A 21284-nucleotide genomic window follows, 5' to 3' on the forward strand; every position below is an offset into this window, starting at 1 on the left:
TTGCTTTGTTTAAAATAGGATAAAAGTTAGATATCATATCAGCAGTAGATAGTTTACCTAGAAAAATTATTCATCTTTTTGATACGGTTTTGCTTGGCTTTTAGTCTATAAAGAGACAGAAGCAAAACAAGAGTCTTCTAGCTTTTCCTCCTTACAGTTAAATGAATTCCCCACTTTCTTGATGTTTTCATGATTTTTTTTTTTATGGTCATCAGACTCTTTGTGAATTTTCCCCCATTGTATTATCAATTAAAAAAATGTGTCTTTAAAGCCTATTATGTCTCTATGAAAGAACACTTTACTCTGTGCCATGCAGTAGTTCTAACTTTTTTAGGTCTTCAATTATTTTTCATCCAGGTATTTGTTTCATAGCAGTCATTGCTAAAACTCTTCATATAGGAGCACTAGGCCCAGATCTCCAAAGGAGTGAGCATCAGGTCAAAGATTGTTTGCATACTCAGACATCTGTGGCCTTTTTGATAAGGAAAGCAAAAAGAACTTTGGTTTGGTTTTGCTCACCAACAAAATGGCATGAATCCTTGGGATGATATTTCTAGTCAGAATACAGCAATACACTTTTATCCCCATCCAGTCTGATAAATGAGGAGCCAAAGGATGCAGCTAAGGCTATTCCTGGGAAGGGGTTAATGTAGGAAGATGAGGACCAGGACCAGCAGCATAGTATCAGATGACTGACTCCAGTGAGGATTGATTCTGTGACTCAATCAGACAGTTAAACCTCCCAGCCCTTGCTCTGTCAAAGAAGAATCAACTCTCTTACATGCAAACCAGGCAGAAAGTCAATCAACTAAAAAAAACTGAGAGGCAAGAGCTGTTAATAAAAACTACTGCCCTATTCCAATGCAAAGGAAAAATAAATGTTGGCATTTATTACCTTGCTGTATACCTTGCTGGCATTTTTAACTTTACACTGGACTGGATCTCAGCAAAAAAAAAACCACACAAGCACCTGCCACAGCTGGGTTATGGCAATCCTGCTTAACACCTGTTGCCTCTCAGCTGAAACCTGTTGTATCCAAATGAAGATGTTGGGTCAGAAAACTGGTTAGGCACAGACTAAGCAGGGGAACTACAAGAGAACTACAAAATGGATCCAGTTCCACAGAGAAAATGTAGACATCCAAGATCCAAACTACCAGGCTGTTTTTCACAGCGTTAGAACCTCTTGTTTTATGTTGGCTTAGATTGATCTGAATCAAGGACACAGGATGATCTGCACAAGGCTGACAGTCCTCACTTGATAAATGAGCCCAATGTGTCAAGTTTCATACAGAAACTTGACAATATGCATCTCAAGAAAATGGCAGTGTAGTACATTTATTCAGGCTACTTATTATGAATTAGGGTAAAAGGCTATAATGAGGGAAAAATATTATTTTGCTACCCCTGAAGATAACTAATATGCTGATAAATAAACCTTAATTTACTGATAAGCAAATGCTATGTATCATTTATTAATTTACAGTATGTAAGAAGGAATGACTTTGTGGTTATATCTAAGCTAATCAAAGGACTTCTAATGTATATATGAAATGCAGAGAAAATGGTGCACCTTAAACTGCACATGCATTACACTTGAACAAAAAGAAGGCTATTATAGGAGTATCATGGTACATATAGATCCTAGAACAGAAGAGCTGAAGGCCCAGAGACTATTTTACTATAGCAATTGTGGGATGCTTCTCCTTTTCAGAATGAAGAGAAATATTAACCTAGCCAGGCACTCTGAATGTTTATACACAGTTTTATGTTTGTACACAGTTTATAAGATATATTTCAGATTTGAAAGTCTTTATTCAGAACTATTTGCAATCCTAACTGAAGAAAGGAACACAAGTTGTATTGTTCTCACCGTAGAGGGAAACAAAGGCAGTGTTTTAAGTGTCTATATGAATAATAAGTTACTTGTGCTGCTTTGAGAAAGTCTCACAATTAGGCTACAAGAAATTGGAAGCTTGGAACAGAGCATCTATTTTCTATATTCCAGTCCTGTACAAGAGAACTGTCTGCTGGCTATTGAAAAGTCAAAAATGAAAGTTGAAATATGGAAAAGTAAGTAAAATGCCACCTTAGTCTTTGTATCAAGCCTAAGAGCTTTTTTGAAACCTCATTTGAGTTTCCACCAATATTTATCTTATGCAAACATCACTGTGCATTACAGGAGTTTGTTCTTGTTCCTGTAGCAATCTCAGTTGTCATCTGATTTCACTCACAAACCACTTTAGCTGACTCTAAGGTATCTGCAGAAGTAATCACTTTGGAAGCAAATACTTGTGCCAGGAGTGTCCTTATATATTGATACAAGTAATAATGCAGCTGATAATTTTACTTTGCTTTCACTTGATGATTTGAGATCAAAATACCATGAATATAAAGCCTGTGAAGGAATCCATGCAGTTAAGTGCTGGATTTCTAGACCCCTTGAGTCTTTTTAACATGTGTGATGGTTACCTCCAAATGGGAGGATTCCAACCTGCTCCATAGAACTATATAAAAATAAAGCAGCAGCAAACTTTATGAAGTAATGTCTGCTTTCCACAACAGAATGTTAAACAAACAATAAAGCAAAGCAATGATTGTTTAATGTAAAGGTATATTGAAGAAAAATATAGTGAAGTGTACTAATATGACTGCAGTAAGTTTAGAAGAGCAATGAAACTTTTTGAGGAAAACTGTAAAATGGTTAAATGAGACTGCGACCTCATTAAGTTTTTATGTAGGTATGTTTTTGTCAACACACACCTTGTAGGCAATCTTTTAAAAAAAACTTTGTAATCTTGCTATTACAAATGCCCCATTGATCAGATGCTGGGCAAAAGATCTAGATAAGAGTGTTGTAATTAACAGTCATGGCACAAGGAGTCTTAATAGAAAGACTGCAGATTTTCACTAAAAACTTAGAATTTATCTAAGTTCAATGTATCCAGTCAAATTGCTCCTTTGTAGTCTGTCATCTGTTGCCATGTATTCTAATGCCTGAATTAGAACAAATCCTAATTTTCCTGTAAAACTTTCCAGTGCTATGCAACCTACTTTTATTTTTGTTTTCCTTTTAATTCCCCAATGGTAGAAGTTTCACATTTCACCCAGGCGCTGGTAATTAGCCAAGGAAATTATTTAAAATGCCAGATGTCACGTATTAAATATAAATAACCTATGACCTTGTGTGCAGAATGCAAGCCCCTTTCCTATATGGCTGCTGAATTTAACTTTTTTGAACAAAGCCTCTATACTGAAATAGTATCTTTCTCCTACGTAACACCATTCTGCATGGTTAAAAAATGGATGTGTGTTGTTAGCTGCAAGAGATACAAAGGCTGTGATAATTTTGTTTGTATGCCACTTGCAAATGAGTTTAAGTGTGTAAGGATGCAGTCACACTGGTCAAAAAATTTCCCTTGTGCTTTTCCCCATAGTAGCTGTAAAAGGCATAACCACAGATGCAGCCACGGAACACTTATCTGCTGATTCCAGAAGTCTCTGTGCTTTCTCATCTACCCTTTCTCTGCCACACTGATGTGTGTGGCTTCTGAAGAGGTCCAGATTCAACCACAAACGGGAATGAGATGAAGCACATGAAATACAACCTTATGCATTATATTCTTAATTTGAGGCTGTTTGGTTTATTGAATCATGCAGAACGAATGCCTACCCATGCTTCTTCCAAAGCCTATTCTGGCTACAATTGCACATCTGGGTTTGATTTGCTGCCCATAGAAAGGGGGGAGGAATCCCTATTACTCCAAGACAAATACAGATCTGGGATGTGGCTGCAGATTCAGAATTCCTAGCTATCCAGCATAGGATGATGTGTGGAAAATAAAACACAGCACAATGTAGCCCCCAGGTTTTTGGAGCTGAAAGTCACAACACGCCTAGAAAATAACCCCAGCTTGGAAAGGATTCAAATACCACAGGAAGCACGTTCCTTCCTGCTCATGGCACATGCAATAACTCCAGCTTCTTACCAGATCAAGGTGTATCCCCATCTGAATGCAATAACAGCCTAAAAGCAACGAGGACAGAAACCACCAAGCATATTAAATGAATAAATAAAAGCACCCCCTCCTCTCAAAACCACAAGGGAAATAGAGTTGTGTTTGTAACTGCCGTTTCATCTCAACAGTGAGCAAAAGCCAAATCAACCATCCATGCAGTGGACATCAAGCACAAAGCTTGACATAAGTCCCTGGAAATTGATGTAAGCCCACGTCAGTAATGGCTTCTGCCAACTCACTCAGTCACGCCCCAGTTACTCTTTAGCTGTATAGAAAGGCTTTGAAGGCATTTTTCTTTTTAGAAATTCAGATGCAGAAAGGATGTGCAGTCGGTGCAGTAGCACAGAGACAGCAAAATGAAAAATACGGGCAAGACAAGACAAAAAGAAAAGATATTGCTGGCACAAAGTGGAAATTCAGAATTTAAACACAGAGTTAACTGATTTCGAAACAGATACAACTTGATTTTAATGCAAAAAGCTCTATGAAGATTACTGTAAATAGCTATTAATTGCTTAAATTACCACCTTACTTTCTACATATTCTATAAATTGTTGCCTTATTATCTAGATGGTCAGAACATAACCAATTCATTTTTTTTTTTTTTTTCTTTTTTTTTTAGGATATATAGTCCTTTTCTTAATTGATAGCTGGAGGTAGAACTAAAAGCACTGCCTAATGACCTGCACGTATCATAGTTTTCTGGATAAATACTTTATCAAACAGGGGAGAAAAGGCTTCATTTACAGTTAGGGGAAAGGAAGAAGACAATAGTATACGGGTTTTTAATTTAGCATATTAATCAGAAATATACTCTGGGCATCTTATCAAAGAACACAGATCAAACACTTGATTGTGTTCAAATTTCCCCTCACAGAGAGCACAAGTTTGGTTGTATTTTTCTCTAGGGACATGCATAATGAATTATCTACTGGTATAGCAGAACAGGAAACTGCTATGGTTACTTCACGTGCTGTAATCTGACACAACAATTACTTAACAATATGGCAAATTCTAGTGTTTGTTTTGAGAATGTGAAAGATTAAAAGTTTTTAGACAAAAATCAGCTGCTAAGAGCTATTTTACATATATTTTTCTGAGCTGTACATTATAGGCCTGTTTTCATTCAAGAATGCATGAGGGGGGTTTTATTACCTATGGTTAATCCAATTACACATTCTTTTCCAGCGTGTCTTCCTACGTGACCTTGGATTTAGAGGTAAAAAGAGGCTACAGGCCAACTGGGTGAGAGCTTCTTATAAAGGTTTGGTCTTCCTTCAGCAGAGGGAATTGGCTACCCTGAGAAGAGCATCAACCTTTGGTTTAAGTATATGAAGAGCAGCTGTAGTTGCTCATGTGTTTTATGTAAAGAAACAGCTCGTGGTGTGTGGGAAGGATGGTGCCTTACAAGATTAAGTAGTGGGCAAACATGTGCTGCTGTGTATTCTGGGCACTTGAAGCAGCTTCCTGTTCACTTGAGCAAACTCCTCCTGCCCCAAGTACTGCATAGTATTTTATTTTTTTTTTTTTTTTAAATGTGACGCTTTCTGTTTCCACTAGAGTTGCAAAATCACAAAGTAGCTTTTCATTTAGGCTCATTTTTCTTCAAGGGACTACTGAGGTTCCTTATGAGTGCAAATAGCCAGAATTATCTGAGCCCTTTAAAAGCCTCCTAGACCCAGCGTTCTGCACTGTAGCAAATTTCTCTTAGTAGCAGCCTTCTTTTCTCCCTTTTGTTCACCTCTATAAAGGTAACATCTACATACAAATGCACACATGGGTTTAGGATAGGCCTGTTTGACTCTCTGAACAGATACAAACACAAAAAGGCCCCATGTGTAGAAACAATTTGACCTACTTGAGAATCAATAGCAACAGATAAAGCAGTAATTTCCACATTGCCGTTGAATCACTACACACTAACAATAGTTCAGTTGGTTTTTCTACTAAGTTAGGAAACCTGGTTCTTCAATGTTTAAAATATATAGCAAGGATATTCCTGGTGTTTTAGCCCTACATAACATAAACCTCATAAAGGAACTATAAACAAATGACTGAGTAGTTGTTTACTCTCAATGCCCATGTTTCAGCAGAGACCTAAAATCTTGCTAGATAACAGATAGTGAGGATTAATCTTTTACTGATACCACATATCCAGTGGTATCGAGTGATGGCTTTAAGAAGCTGCTCTTGGATTTCTTAGGCTACAAATACCAGACAACCCCGGGCCAGTTACAGTCTCCACACTGCCATCCATCCCTGCTGGGAACTGATGGTCCTGCTGCATGAACACCTGTAATTCACAACATGAATTTACCTCTGCCCTTTTGTCTGTCAGCCTTAACAAGAGGCACAGCACGTTCGGCTACTGTGCAGGCAGAGCCTCCTGAAGCTTCTGTGCTCTTCCCAGTGGCCACCTGGCTACTGGCACACCTTGCCAACACGTGTTCTTATCGGCCGCCTCACAGTCGCTGTAACACCAGTTTCCGAGGAGCCTGGAAAGTAAGAGGCCGACAGCTTGGAGTCCTTCAGCCGGCAGCTGCTACCCAAACGGCGTTCCTCGGCTTTCGCCAACCTACCTAATTACCTGGGCCGTTAATTGGTGCCAAGAACGCCACCAACCCACACGCGGTGTCTTAGAAGACACGAACTCGGCAGCCCCCGCTTGCTCTCGCAGGCGGCAACTCGCGCCCTGCAGGAAGGGTCTCACTCAGGGGCGCCCGAACCCGCTGGGCCCCGGTGCTTCTCACCCGAGGCCGGGCCGGGCCACGCGGCGCTTTTGGCGGCCCCCGCGCGGCTGCGGTGGGACACGTGGCACGCGCGGCCCCTCCCCTCCCTGCCCCGTTGGCTCCAACGGATTGGGCGCGCGCTCCCGGCGGCCCAACCAACTACAGCCCCCGGCGGCCCTCGCGCCAGGCGGGGCGGGGGGAGGGGCGAGGGGCGGGGGCGGCGCGAGGCAGGCTCTCCGTGCCACGTGACCTCCAGCCAGGCCTCCCCCGGCGGCACCGGTCCGGGTCACGAGGCGCCGACGGAGGCGCCGACGTCAGCGCGAGAGCGAGCCCGACTGTGGGAAACGCCGACGAGGGGCGGGAAGAAAGGGGGGGGGAGAGGGCGGGGGCGGGGGCCGCTCGGGGGCACGGCGCGGGGGCGGAGCCGGCGGCCTCGCGGGGCCGGGGCGGGGCCACCCGCGGCCCGTAGTGGGCGCCCTCCCCCCCCCCCCGAGTGACAGAAGGCGCTCGGGCACAGGAGCTCGAGCTGGGGTTGCAGCTGCCGCTCGCGCCGCCGCCTCCCCGCGCGCCCCCTCCCCTCAGGCAGCGGCGCCATCGGGTGTTATGAGGCGGCCCTGAGGGGCGGCGGCGAGCGCAGCCCGGCAGAAGCCCGGCGCGGCCCGGCTAGGGCGACGGGGACTCGCTTCGCCTCGCCGGCCAAACCCATGACTACGGCAAACTGCGGCGCCACCGACGAGTTCGACTTCAGGCTGATCTTCGGGGAGGACGGGCAGCCCGGCCCCGGGCCACCGTTGGGGCCTGCAGGTGCGTTCCTCCGCGGCAGGGTCGTGGGCTCTCCCTCTGTCGCCGGGCCGGGGTGGGGGGGAGGATCGGCTTCCTGTTTTCCTCTCAGCAAAGCGAGGCGGGGATGGGGGGGCTGCCGCCTGTCCCGCCGCCGCGGGAGGCGGGCGATCGGGGCTGTGGGGGGTCGGTTAAGCGGCGCCCTCTTTCCTCCTTCAGGCTGCGTCCGCTTCACGCGCCGCTCCCCTCAGCTCGCTGGCGGGACCCGGGGGCTTGAGGGGCCGTTGCTGCCATTAGGGCCCGGCCGGGGCTCTGAGGGCCTCTCGCTGCAGTTACAACTTTCTTTGGGAAGAGGAACGCAAGAACTGGCGTCGTGCGGGAGGAGCCTCCCCTGGGGCGCGGGGCCTTTGCGGGGGGAGGCTCCATCTCTCTCTGAGGGAGTGAGCGGTTTGCATCTGGTGGGCCCGGCCCCTCTCCCGCGTCCCGCCGCCGCCTCTGACGCAGGTAGCGGCGGGGGGACCCGCCTGCCATCCTCTGTGCTGCTGGCCCGGGTTCGGGAGGCGTCGCGGGGCTCGGGAGAGGGCGATCGGCGGGGGGTCCCGGTGAGGTAACGCGTGTCGCCAAACCCGGCACAGGGCAGAGAGCAACGAAACCTTAATGGGGCTGGGCTGGGCTGGACTGGAGGGCTCTTTGCGATGGAAAGTTTCGGGAAAAGGCATAGTTACTTTGGTGTGTTCTCATAAACTTTGTGTACGTGTGTGTGTATACGTGTGATGGTTGTTGGGGGTCTGTATTTACGGATCTATACGAGCATCTCGTGCTTCTATTTTTAGTTTTGTAGTGGTCGAGCCCGAAAGTCCTCTTTAAAAAAAAACCCGTGTTTCTTTAAAGTGCAGAAAATAAAGTACTCCCTGTAAATTACGATTTGGGGAATCAATAAGAGCCAACTGTGCAGTGTGTAGCTGTACCAGAGTTCGATGGCTGCATGCTTTTTTCCTGACCTACTTGAACTAAGTATTAAATGGTAATGCACTGTCTTAAGTCTAACTGGTTAGATGATAAGATAACTCTGAAACATGATTGTATCCAGGCTAGATGATGCAGCCATGTTGTTTTGTTCTCTGACTCGGTTTTCTGCCTAAGTTGATGAGGAAAAAAACTGTTGTTTGATACTCTCTGTATGTAAGCCAGTGTGACCACTTGGTATTAATTTCTTCTAAGATTTTAGACTTTCTTGATGCTAAGATTTAGTTTACAGATTCCTTCAGATAAGGGGAGTTTTTCTTTGCCTATTTTCCAACTTAGTGGAATAGCAGATGGTGCTTTTGGGAAGGCAGCCTGAGTTCTTCTAGCCAATTAAATGCATTGCAGTACCACATGAAAACAATGGGGAATGTTAATAAGTTACAACAAAAATAATAACATCCCTATTTCTGTCCTTTTTACATAAAAATCAGTAGTCTAAACTCTACTCCTTGGCTAATGATGGATGTGAATGAGAAAAGAATATTCTTCAGAAAACTGGAAACTTGAGTGATACTCAAGTCCCTTTTATAGTATTTGCATTTTGGTAGCATTTCTTAAGCAAGCAGATCAGGTATTTCTCTGAATTTAGAGAATTTTCTATGGTTGGTTAGTTCAAACTATTTTTAAGGTAGACTTTAAATGTGATACTCAGACCATGAACTGGTTAGTTTGTTGTAGCCGTCAGTAACAAATCCTGCATCTGTAACCCAGTAATTTCAGTTTTCTGGAATACTTGAGATGATCTCACCTGCTGTGCACAGATGTGGTCTTCATGGAAAAGGGTTAGAGGTGTTCTCACCTTAAAGTATTCTATTTAAAGGCTTTCTGAGTTTAGCTGTTTATTCTGCCCATGTATTTCACATATGAAGAACTAGATTTTGTATGAGAGGGCCCATGCTGGAAGTGTTATGTATTTCCCTTGCCCTTCTTGAAAATATATTGGATCAGCAAAAGTTCTTTGATTTCATAATCACACATCACTTGCTTCAGTGATGTAGTCAGTTGTGCAGCAAAGTAAGCATCAGGCTTTGTTTGTTTGTTTGTTTCTAATATATGCTAATAATAAAGCATGGAGGTCACAGGGAAAGTTGCTTATAAATAATATTAAAATAAGAGGTTATCTGTGATCATGGAGAATACTTGAAAACGCATTCTTGTGCTTCGTGCTTTAGAAGTTTGGGATTGGCACACTTGTGAAAGAAGTATCTAGTATTAAGTTATTGTGTAAATAACATGGAAGTCTACCTTAATGCTTTTTTTATGCTGAGACTGGTGTTGTGGTGTGTGTGTATATTTATATAGATATATATATTTTAACTGCATTTTTAACCAAAAGCAAGAAAAAACTGTTCTTTCATTGAACATGTTTTTGTTTTCTGAAAGGCTAGTCTAGACAGTCAGTTACACTTTTATGGCATTAAAAGGACAATTAGATAAATCAGCTGGAATTCCAAGTTGTTATGCAGAACAATTTCAGTGGTTTGCACACTTAGTTTTGTCCTAAGTGGCAGAAATTGAGACTTGAGTTCTGCCGTAGTGCTTGTCTGCTTATTTGAAAGTTGTAGTTCCTGCTGCAGAGGTGAATGCATGAAAGATGATTTAAAGATGCTTGGAAAAATCTGTAGTGTAATATTGCAATATTTGTAGCACAATTCACTTGAAATCAAAGGGATACCCCATTTCACATTTCAAGCAGCTTGTGAACTGAAGTAAAACTTTGCTCAGGTGGTTGCTAAGTGAAAGATAGTCAAAAGCTTTTCAGCTGCTTGTAAGTGGAACTTCTGTACTAAGCACCTTCTATAAAATCTTGCTCTCTTTTTCTCTGGTGATTTACTGTCCTTGTCTCTAAGACAAAAAACCCTGTCACTTTGATTTTGTGTTGTTTGGCACTCAGAACAAGTGGTACAGGACTACGTACTAGTGTGCCACATCTTTTTCTAACAAGATAATTCAGGCCTCCAATGCCCAAAAGTGAACTGTGAAATGAACCAAATCCCTTTGGTGTACCCTTTCTTGCAAAATTGTTGACTTAATTGCAGTAGCATCTGATTACATCTTGCCACCTTGTGTCAGTCTCATTTGAAATACCTAAGGAGGCATTTGAATTGCAGTATTGTTCAGGTCCTGTGCACTGAAATGGATTGTCATGTAACTAACTTTGTCAATTAAGGTATTCACAGTGCCATCATGTTTGGTCTTTATAATCATGATGTTTTTGAGGTGCAATGTGTGACATTGAATGTTTGAATTAATCCTGAATACTTTTTAAATGATGCCCCATATCCTTCACTCACTCAGTTTGCCATTCTATTCAGTATAATTTTGGGAAGTTTGCCCAGAATTTAATGACCATTAAGCAAATAGAGTACATATCGGTCTTCACACTACTGTTAAAAATTCTGAGGATGTTGTATGCTGTTTAAATGCCAAACTGTGCAAAAGGGGAGCACATTGTTTCTTTAGCTGAATTTTTATTTTCAGGGTTGATCTTCTGTTTTAAAAAATGAGTTTTTACAAGATGAGGGTCTTTAAAGAACCTGGGTAGTAAAAAGCTGGGAATTCAGGATTTCATATGGTTTTGTAACATCCAAAATTATTTCTTGTCAGTGTGTGAAATGGGAACTGAATTAAAATTAGACTGCAAACTGTTCAGTATCCAGAAAATGAATAATTTCATTACTTATTAAATTCTGGCAGATGAGCTATTGATACTGGTTCTTAGAATCCAGTCTAAAACATTTGTGTTATTTCTGATTGTCTTCTAAGAGTGAAAGAGAAGCTAAGGTTTTGTTACCCAGTAAAACCAGTTAATATGTGGAATTTTGCTTTTGCCCTAACACCCACCTTGTGTTCTTGGTTTATGAAGAGGAGAAATTTGTACTGCCTTTCAGTATAAGTAATTATCCTGTGTTGATTTTGTTCATTTATTTTCCCAAAATATGAATGGTTTAAAAGTGCTGATACAAGTATTCTCCTTGGACTTCTGGTTCATAGTATCTGTTTTATTTTTCTTGGAAACTGTGAAACAAGCTGAAAAGAGGTTCTTCCTGCTTCCTGTGACATAGTATTTGATTAGGTAATTCTATTTAGTAATCTTGTTACAGATGAATCTGTCAATCTCTTGTACTTTTCTCCTGAAAAGCCTGAAATAAGTAGTATCAAAAATATCCGTGTTCTGTGATGCATTTAGTGACAGTTCAAAACATCTTTGCAAGCTGGAGCCTTGCTCTGGATAGGGACAGTGTATCTGAATTTGGATATTTAGTTTATTTGAAACTTCTATAATCTTATTCTCCTTTGAGGTTTTTGCCTTTAGCTTCAAGTTGTTATCTTACTGGTTTGATGCTGTTACTGAATATTAAGACTGACGTAAACATATTGCCCTTCTGACTGTCAGAAGAAAAGATCAGGTTATTATTTTGAAGATTTCCATGTCTGGCCTTCTTATTCTTTGAGCATTTGAGAGCTGCTTGGAAACTCAGCAGTTACCTCCTGCCCGTATGTTACATGCTCTGAAGCCATGGTGGGCACTGAATTTTTCCTCAGTAGCTAGGCAGAGTTCTCTGCAGGAAAAACTGGCACTATAAACATGTCATTTGATTTAGATATGTAGTAAAAGTCTTAAAACCAATGATTTCTACTGAAACACCACCACAATACTAGTCTTCATAGCTTTGACTTGATTATGTATTCTTGGTAAATGTGTATTCATGGCTGGTAGTGCTGTCAGGAATTGATAAAGAGCAGAAAACGGCATAAGTGGTTTACAGAAGTTTGCAGTGTGCTTGAACTTTTTTGTTCTTTTTCCTGAGGTGATTATTAAGGTAAGCAATACTAAGAAAGTCAACTTGTAGGAAAGAGAGTAGTCTCAGAATCAGAGAGTGGCAAATTAAGGGCTGGATGCTGGTAGTAATTGTGAACTTGAGATGTGAGCTGATTGAGGGTTGTCCTGGTGAAATTAATTTTTGTAATCACATATGTCTAATGCAGAACTACTACAGGGTTTGCTTTTCTTAGCCAAGTAAGAGAAACCTCTGTGACATGATCTTTTAAAGTCTTTTTTAACAGTCATCCTTGCTCACCAGAATGGTTCACCTGAAATTTTATTCCTTTTTGAGGTCTACTGTCTAGATTTGGTTGCCTGTATAAATGGGTAGGAGAGAAAGTCTTTGCACAAGATGGTAACTCTGTGGCTAATACATATAATTGGAAACATCCATATAAATACAGCTGTCGGTGCTATACAAAAGACTGCTCATGTGTGGATTAAGAGTAGGATCAGCTGGTGCAACTTTAAGAGAGGAATGAATAGACAATTTGATTGTGTCTGTTTGGTTTTTTTTCATCTTTTGACATAAATGGTACTTTTTAACAGAAATATTAGCTTATTTTTTAAGTATTGATCATTTAATGTATTGTGATAGGAACCACCACCTCAGGGACATTTAGTTACTCTCATTTTATTTTACAATCTAGTGGATGCTGGTGTCTGTGCATGTAAAAGATTGACATGCAGGGGCACAATGCAAATCAGTTGCAGGCTGTGGTTATATAATCTGCTGATTAGAAGGGAGGAGGGAAAACGAAACAGCTGCATCTGGCCAAAAATAGAGGGTCTGTGACAAGAACCTTGTGACTTCAAAATAGCATAGAGACACACTGAGGAAGACCCAAAGTAAAATGTGTATTAAAATCAAATCTGTGATCAATGGAGTCAAAGTTGCCTGGCTGTTAAGATTGTAATTCTGGGAAGCTACTGTGTTGGAATGTGTTATGCTGTTTTACAGTATGTTGGCTAAGTGAAGCCTGTTTGCATAAAGCTTGACCAGGATGAGACCATTTGGAAAAGTACCAAATTGTCATGTGAGCTGTTGTGAGGTAGTTGTAGTGGTACCTGATGTAATTTCTTGACTTTAATGGTTTGGCATGTGGCTCTCAGATCACTACATAGTGCATGGAGAATCACTATGTGAGTCACAGAATAGTGACCGTGTACTGCAGGCACTTGAAAAACATCCCTAGACTAAGAAAATGTCACTTATTTTGAGCCTGAATTTATAGTCACACCTCGCCCTCTGTCCACTTCCCTCGTGTTCATTATGGGCACAGTGCAAGTGAAAACAAATCCTGAGAGCTGGGATGTGGAAAAGATGGGCAGGGTATAAAAGCATTTGTGTCTAATGTTTCTATCTTACATATTTATGAAAATTAGAAATAAGCTCTTTCTTCAAAGTAAAAAGTAACCCTCTGTTTAAAACAGAACGGTCTTTTTCCTTGGTTTGTATTATACAACTGCAAACCGTTGATCATACCCCACTCAAAGAGTAGCCAAATAAGTAATGTTGCTGTGAATGAGTGAGAAATTAGAGTATATTGGGTCTGGATCAATAGTAAGCACCAGTTTGGCTGTTCACAGCAATAATGTAAATGTTGTTGCTTAAAGCTGCCCTAGTGGGCCAGGGAAGTACGTGGAGCAGACTTGGCAGTAAGCCCAGCCTGTAAAACAACATCCAAGTCCTTGCATTTGTCCAGGCATGCCATGTGGGGTTCGAATGACAGTGGAATTTAAGATGAGTGAAATGATCATTAAGTCTGCATAAAATTGCAAGGCAGGAGCAGGCTTACTAACAAGCCAACATTCTCTTCTACCTTCAGTGTACTCATCTGTGAGTAGTCTTGTGAAATACTGGCAAAATAGAACTTAAAAAAAATAAAAAAAGAAAAGAAAAAAAAAAGGAAAGAAAAAATAAAAGTGGAACTGTTCAAAGTCATTCAGGGAAGATAAGTTTAAATCTGAAGAACTGCTGAACTGGTTGATAAGCAGGCTTTAAGGCTGTGTTGTGGCCTGCACATAGCATGAGTTTACTGAACAGCTGAACTTTATCATTTACATGGTTCTTCTGATTAAATGTCTCAATGGCATTGAATGCTTGTGGTTACTTTTCAGAGAAGGGAAGATAGGTGTGATAGAAGATACTTTGGTCAGTTTTCTCTGGAAGGCTCTGTCCTCATTTTTATGTACAGAGGAGAAGGAGTGAAGAATCAACTTTCTGAGGATCTGGCTACAAACCCATGACCTTTCAGCAGTAAATTCATGAAATTACACGTCTGGTTTGGGATTGTGTTGCATTTTTGTTGTTGGTTCTTTTCAAAGCTTCAAACTACATTTGAGGCTGCATAAAAGGCATTTGTAGGCAGAAACATGAGTGGGTTATCAAACTGCATTTTGAAGATTAATCATAACTTCTGAAAATGAGAAATTTTTAATACAGAAAACCAAAAAATTGCTGGATGGAGTTGGATTTTGCTTATGGTTTTTAACATGTTGGTGGAGAAGGTTATCTTTTGAAATCTTGTAAATATTTTTCTTTGGACTCATTTAGATCTTTTCAAACTGAGAGATTTAAATTTTCTTATGTGTGAGGTTATTCAAGATTGCAGGAGGCAAATACCTTTGAATTCACTGCTTAATTGGAGTCTTCCTGTGTTGGTGGCTGCTTACTTAGCTTTTTAGGAACAAATGGTGTGAGATAAGAAATTAAAATCTGTGATGGAAAATGGTGTAAGTGGTTCTGGTAAACATAAAAATGAGAAATTAAACAGAAATTCAGCAGCAAACAGCATTTGTACAGTGCAAGAGATGGAATGGGATTTTGCTTGGTAATATGGTGCAAACTGTTACCTTCTGACTTGTTTTACAGTGTAACCAACCCTTTGTATCTTCACAAGTCAAATGAAAAGATACTCTCAAAACAGAATGATGAGCTGACAATACATTGGGGGTGCATCTCTTAACCATTAGTGATAATGACTGTTTTTGATGGCTGCATAATGGGCTGTAATAATGTCTTCCATGTTTTATAGGTATTCGTGTGTATCTTAGATGCTTTTTAGTAGTTGTTCCCTAAATCACAAATACAAAGGAGATGAGGAGGTGGAGTAACTATATGACTGCAGAAGGCTTTAACCTTGTCATTCAGGATAACTGTATTAAGTGAGAGAGACACAAGAGAATGTGGGGTTTAATCCAAAGAATCACTAAGAAAAAATGCCAACATTTTGAATAGGTTCTTTAGGTTAGGTCAGAGTCTCTGTGTTTCATAATTGTAATTTGTCAAATTTAGTCTTTTGAGAGCAAATGCTGTCTTTCAAATTGCTTTTTTGGTTGGTAATGGGAGGTTGGGATGATTAAGTACAGTATGTGGTGAAACCTCTGCTCCTGTTGGGATAAATGCAAGCTTTATGTATGACTCTATACAATGAGATGCAAAAGTTCAGGGCCTGAATGTGGCACAGCAGCCTAACATTGTCTCTGTTTTATTTTGGGGGTTCATTCTGAAAATTGCTGAAAAAAATGGTGTTTGTGGTCTGCTTCCGTGTTCCCTCTCTCATTTGGCTGTTTGCTTCCTATTTCTGCCTGTTATGCTCCCTGTGTCAATCTTGACAAAGTGGATTCAAGATATTTCTGATTCTAAATTCGTGTGAGCAGCTGGGAAAACAGGAAAGTTTCAGATTATAATTCTGGCTCATTTCAGTCCTTTCTTGTACACAGTCCTTTGAGAGATGTGCACCCAAAGTCTGCTCTGAAGCTGTATCATAAAATATATTGGGGAAAAGCTGCAATATTAATGATTTGAAATACTGAGTTAACTATGTGGTAGGATTGTCTGCTGTGGGATTGTTTGCCTTTTGTCATGTTGTCAGGACAGCTGTAGAATTATGGTGTAATTTTACTAAATTCTTAATGGTTCCCAAACTGGTTTGTTCAGATCCTATCAATACTGGTTCTCAGCCTCTGTGTCACACTGTTTGGTAAACAGAGATGCCTCCATTTTGATCTGCCCTCCTCCTACTGTGTGACATCTCCCCACTCAAACTTCGTGCCTTGGGTTATCGTGTTCTTTTTCTACCAGTTTTGATGAAGACCTCAGTCTATGGCACTATGCTGTCTTAAAAACTAAAATACCCATTTTCTTGCTCACTCCTGTCTTGATTTATTTGCTGTGGCCCTATTAAAGCATTCTGCTTTTGGAAACTTGGGTTTCTAAACAATGCTTGGTTCAGGAGTGGTCTGTGAGCTTGGAGGTGTCCCTGTACAGAGCAGCAGTTGCTGTTAACCCTTTCATTGGTGCTAGGAGTTGGTCACTAGTAAAGGCATCCATGTAGGTGTTTAAGTGAGGATTTCATTTTATAGGTACAGCATAAACCTTTGAATAACTGAAGAGCCTTTTATGGAGTCTGTTAGTTTTGCTCCCGCAAAGGAAGAGCTAGGTTGTGGTTATAAATTGGCCTGCAATACCAAGAATCTAGACAAACCTTCGACTGTCAAGCACACAGTTCGCTTGTTCTCTTCCATCAGTATTTGCCTGATGTCCTCACCTTTATATGATCAGTCTTCTTCCTGTGGCTCATGCACAACATACCAGTTTTGGAGTGCTCAGTGTTCTCTCAAGTCCCTAGGTCTAAGCTTACCAAATGCTCTGGAACTGCAGGGCTCACTCCTTTCACAAATTTTAATAACTGATTGTTTAGTGTAACATATTTCACCTCCAGAATAGCACTGACAAATAGGCTCTTAATGCTACGTGGTCCTAGTTTCTGCATGGATGTATTGTGTCAGTTAAAGAATGTCCCCAAGGTCATAGTGTATTTCTTTGTCTCTCAACTATTGGGTCATGTTAAGCTGACTTTCTGTCTAACACTGAGTGACAATGAGGCTTCATCAAACTGGAGGGCAACAACACTATAAAATGCTCTTGAATGTCATACCCACAAAGAAAAACCAGAATTATATATGAGCCTGTCAAATTTAATTTAATTTGTTTTGTAAAGCAAAATTTAAATATTTTGCTTTTTTACCATGTTATGAGTATTACTGCATAACACATATACTGATCCACAAGGTCTATAAAATTTAAATTAAGACATTCTTTGTAATCAACTGAAATAACAGAGCTGGAGAAGGCACAGGTATGAACATTGCCTAGCACTTCTTGTAACTGAACCTAGGATGACTAATTCATTTTGAACCTTACAGTTACAAGCTGACTTCTTTAATTGTCTTGTACATCACTTTTTATGATCATACCTCAAAGCACTCTGATGTGAAAGATTGAGAATTTATGTTAAAAAGGAAGAAAAAAACCCCCTGAGATTAACAATTTGTTGCAAGTAAATTGAGTACATAATTTTCTGAAAAGTGCATATGACTTAGGCAGATCCATTTGATTTTTGTGTTCATTTAGTCTGTTTTTCTTACACACTAGGTGAAATTTTGTGACTGTTATTTCCCTATTTGGAACTTAATTCTGTTACTTCAGCAGGAAGCTGGGTGTACACTCATGACAGCCAAATGCATGCCAGGTTGTGGCCTAAGTGTTTACTTGCATGTTCCATTTTTATTTCATAGCGAAAACACCTTTGGTTCCTGTCCTGGTTGCTTGTCTCTCCCAGTGTCCTAGAGCTTGCCATCCCATCAGTTGTATATATACAGGTGTTTACATGAGTGCACTGCAAATCTGATTGCCAAAATGGTCTGAGTTAAAAATAGCTCTTCTTTTTTTCCCTTCCCCCTTCGTGTGTGAGTGTGTGTGTGGGAGGGTAGTTGCTGCTGAAAAAAACATAACACATCACATGTAGTTACACCCTGAAAGCCAGTGTGTTCTTATTTTACTCAGTGTCAGTTGTAAACACTCAATATGCTGTATTATTCTCTTGCTTAAATTGCTTAAGCTAGTGCAGCTTCATTATTCTTCTGCATTTCTACCAAGAATAATGAATTCTCATCCAGATTAGAATTTGTAAAAGACTTATTGAAAAGCTCCTGCTGTTGAGAAGATTGTTTTTCTTCTGCGTTTCCAGTTTTCTTGCTTAACACAAGAAAATGAGTGAAATTCTAATGGGCAACAGGGCTTCCTCTTGCATACATGGCTGACAGAAGTAAAATATTTTTTTTCCTGTTTTGAGTTATCTGATACAGCCATGAAATGGAGCACAAAGTCATCGAAGAGGGAAAACTACTTCCTAAAATGACAGTAGATGTAAATAATTCTTCTCGGAAAGCTTAAACCTGCACTTTGTGTTGCAAAACTTTGTCTATAAGGACGTGTCTTCCCCCTGCTCTACTTTGCTACCTTGTACTTTTTAGTTTAGTTTGTACTTTTTAGTTCCAGTTTTGGTGGCTTACCAGTCAATTATACTATTTATAAAATAATGCATTGCTGCGGGGGGCTTCTGGGGGGCTGTGGTTTTTAGGCTGATATATAAGCTTGCAGGAAGTGTCTCTGGAGAACTTAGAGGTTGCAGTGGAAAACTGAAGTTAAATATCCAATTATAGAGCTCTAGTGTGGTAGGTTACCAGCAAGAAATCTGATGTATTGTCTTTTCAAGTGCACAAAAGGAAAACTATGACTATTGGGTATTTTGGTTCTTTGTGCAAATCAAGGATCTTCTTTCATCCCAAGAAATACAGAAATTCTTGCAATTCAGCAGGATAATGGCATTAAAAATGGAGCTGCATATGCCTTTTGTTCTTATTTACAGCAATTTTTGTGGCATTCCTTATAATACCATTGTGTTTAGAAAGAGATATGGGTAACTGTGATGACAGAACTGAAAAGCAGTAGAGGTTGTAATTCTTTTTAAAGTTTGGAAGTGGAAACAGATTATATGACTTGCCTGAGAACACACATGATGTCTGTAGCAATGCTCAAGTCTTTCCTCATGCTATTTAAAGGACTTGATTACTGATCTGTTTTTGCAGTATTATTCTTGTAAGGCCTAGCTCATGTTGTGCTCTCAGTACCTTATAACAACTCCTATTGTCTGAACCTGTTTTTTTGTAGGCTTACAAATCTAGAATAATAAAGTGGTTTGGATAATTTTGGTGTGGGGCTGGTGTTCAGACATTTGATATTAATTGACCTTCCTTCTGTGGAGAAATCTGGCTCACTGCATAGCTGCACATGTGCCTGGGCCAGTACATCCTTGAGGAGTGAACAACTGGTGGGAAAGCCTTACTAGTCCTGAATGTGCAGTCTGAGATGGCAAATAGCAAGCAAAATGTATTTTTTTTATTTATCTTTAGTCTCCAGTTAGACAGCTTATGTTGAAGCATAGTTAGCAGCTTAGTAAGGGATGAGCCACCACTGTTTTAACACTGAACAGGAGCTTCTGTACTGTAGTGTGTTTCCAGGCAGTAGCAAATGTGCATGCAGAATGACAGAACAGAATGGTTCTCATTGATAAAGGATGGCACAGAGGCCTAATGTAAGATTGCAGTAGAAGTCTGTGGTGTTATATAGATTATATGCACAAAAGGAATACAAGGCCTCAGCTAACTTCTGTGATCCCTCAGTAGTAAAACTGGTCCTAGCAGTGTGGGGAAGAATACTTGGCTAAGTTTCTGAAGACTCAGTGGCTTTGCCATGCATGGTAGTATTAAAAAGTCTTAAAAAGTTAGAACAAAGCTGATCTTTCTTCTGTGCTGGCTATCCAGAAGACCTCCTCCTTCAATTTTAAACCAGACTTTGGAGTTCTGTTCTAAGCAAACATTGACTTATTTTGTTTCCTTCTCTTCTTTATAAATGCTTACTTACTAAACTATTAATACTACTTCTAAAACTGGAGTTAAACCTATTGACCCATAAGTCTTCAGTATTCTTTAACCTTTTGTTTAGTCCAGTTTTCTTCACTCTACATTGCTATTTAACACACCTGCCTTTTCAGGGTCATGGCAGACTTGATGTGAATGGCACAGTTTCTCTTGAGCCTTGTGTTTGCTGTGTTTATCCTATCTGGTGGCTTGCCCCCATGTACTTGAGGTAGCTTTTAAATTTACTATAGTAGTCTGACCTAGTTTCTGTTCCTTGAATGCTTCTTTCTTATATTTTATAGTTGGTGAAAGCCTCATGACTTGGCCAACTTCAATTCTTTACTGACTTTCCTCCTCTAATAGGATTGTTTGGGATGTATTAGCTCTTCTATTAAGTAACCAGATTTCTGTAACTCCATTTTTTGCCTTGGGCTTCTCTATAACTTTTTTTGTCTTGCATTTGCCTGTTGTGAGACTTCCCTGTGCTTGTTTACCCTCTGCTTTCTTGAAGCCCAGTATTGGGGTTTTTTCAGGTATTCTCAGTTCCTTTCATCTTCAGGGTTGTCAGCTTTTTGGGTGTTTTCTTTGCCCCCCATTCCTATGTTTTCTAGTTCCTTCAAATTGGTAAGAGGGCTCTTCCAGATTAGATTCTCCCTACAGTCTTTAACAGGACAAAAATAATAATTGGTAAATAGTCTAGTAGAATGATTTGTAAAGGTCTTAGTAGTTAGTGTTGTCCTTTGTATGAGTTAACTAACAGGGTTTTTTAGCACATGATTGTAAGGGGAAGGGCTTGCGTGCACAAAGGAAAATAAATCTACCTGATTTTTGGTCCTGTCTGAAAATTATTTGGGTGATTTATCCAAATAAATTAAAAAAAAAGTTATCCAAAATAAGTTGTTTCAACAGCCTTGGGTATACTTTTGGGATTTGGTGTTCATTAGATGCATAGTTCTTACGCTAGGTTTCTAGCTTCCTGTTTTTTGAGTTTGTGCACGTCTGCTGCTGGGAGAAGTGGGAGAGCATGGTGCCAAACTCATTAGAAGTTGTTTGTCATGGAGAGGGACCAAAGAAGCCTGAGTCAGAAGAGTGCTCTCCTGCCTTCTCTTCCTCTACCCAGCTCTCATCACCTCAGCT

The 21284-nt window shown here is 40.5% G+C and overlaps 2 protein-coding genes and 1 long non-coding RNA gene across 7 annotated transcripts in view; 2 read left to right on the forward strand and 1 right to left on the reverse strand.

Annotated features, from left to right (window-relative positions):
* DUS2 (dihydrouridine synthase 2) overlaps nucleotides 1-5784 on the forward strand; it is a 43432-nt gene extending 37648 nt beyond the window's left edge. For 2 of the 3 annotated variants that reach the window (XR_011728524.1, XM_071756971.1), the window contains one exon: nucleotides 3438-3628. Coding sequence is in view for 2 of the 3 variants with exons in the window: in XM_071756971.1 (XP_071613072.1) it covers nucleotides 3438-3489 (52 nt within the window). In the remaining variant the exon portion in view is untranslated. Of the gene's footprint in view, nucleotides 1-3437; nucleotides 3629-5207 lie in introns of those variants that run through there. The other variant, XM_071756970.1, reaches the window with a different exon arrangement.
* The window catches only part of LOC139802133 (uncharacterized), a 35929-nt gene extending 29090 nt beyond the window's left edge, over nucleotides 1-6839 (reverse strand). Inside the window, exons 1-2 of the long non-coding RNA XR_011728525.1 lie at nucleotides 6599-6839; nucleotides 896-1027 (exon numbers count right to left, since the gene is read on the reverse strand). This is a non-coding gene — a long non-coding RNA (uncharacterized lncRNA). The remainder of the gene's footprint in view (nucleotides 1-895; nucleotides 1028-6598) is intronic.
* Nucleotides 6840-7243: 404 nt separating this feature from the next.
* NFATC3 (nuclear factor of activated T cells 3) overlaps nucleotides 7244-21284 on the forward strand; it is a 65950-nt gene continuing 51909 nt past the window's right edge. Inside the window, exon 1 of one of the 3 annotated variants that reach the window (XM_071756977.1) lies at nucleotides 7244-7548. Coding sequence is in view for 2 of the 3 variants with exons in the window: in XM_071756975.1 (XP_071613076.1) it covers nucleotides 7453-7552 (100 nt within the window). In the remaining variant the exon portion in view is untranslated. Of the gene's footprint in view, nucleotides 7553-21284 lie in introns of all 3 variants that reach the window. The other 2 variants (XM_071756975.1, XM_071756976.1) reach the window with 2 other exon arrangements.

This window comes from Heliangelus exortis, chromosome 13 (assembly GCF_036169615.1).
Source record: "Heliangelus exortis chromosome 13, bHelExo1.hap1, whole genome shotgun sequence".
In the NCBI taxonomy this organism is placed as follows: domain Eukaryota; kingdom Metazoa; phylum Chordata; class Aves; order Apodiformes; family Trochilidae; genus Heliangelus; species Heliangelus exortis.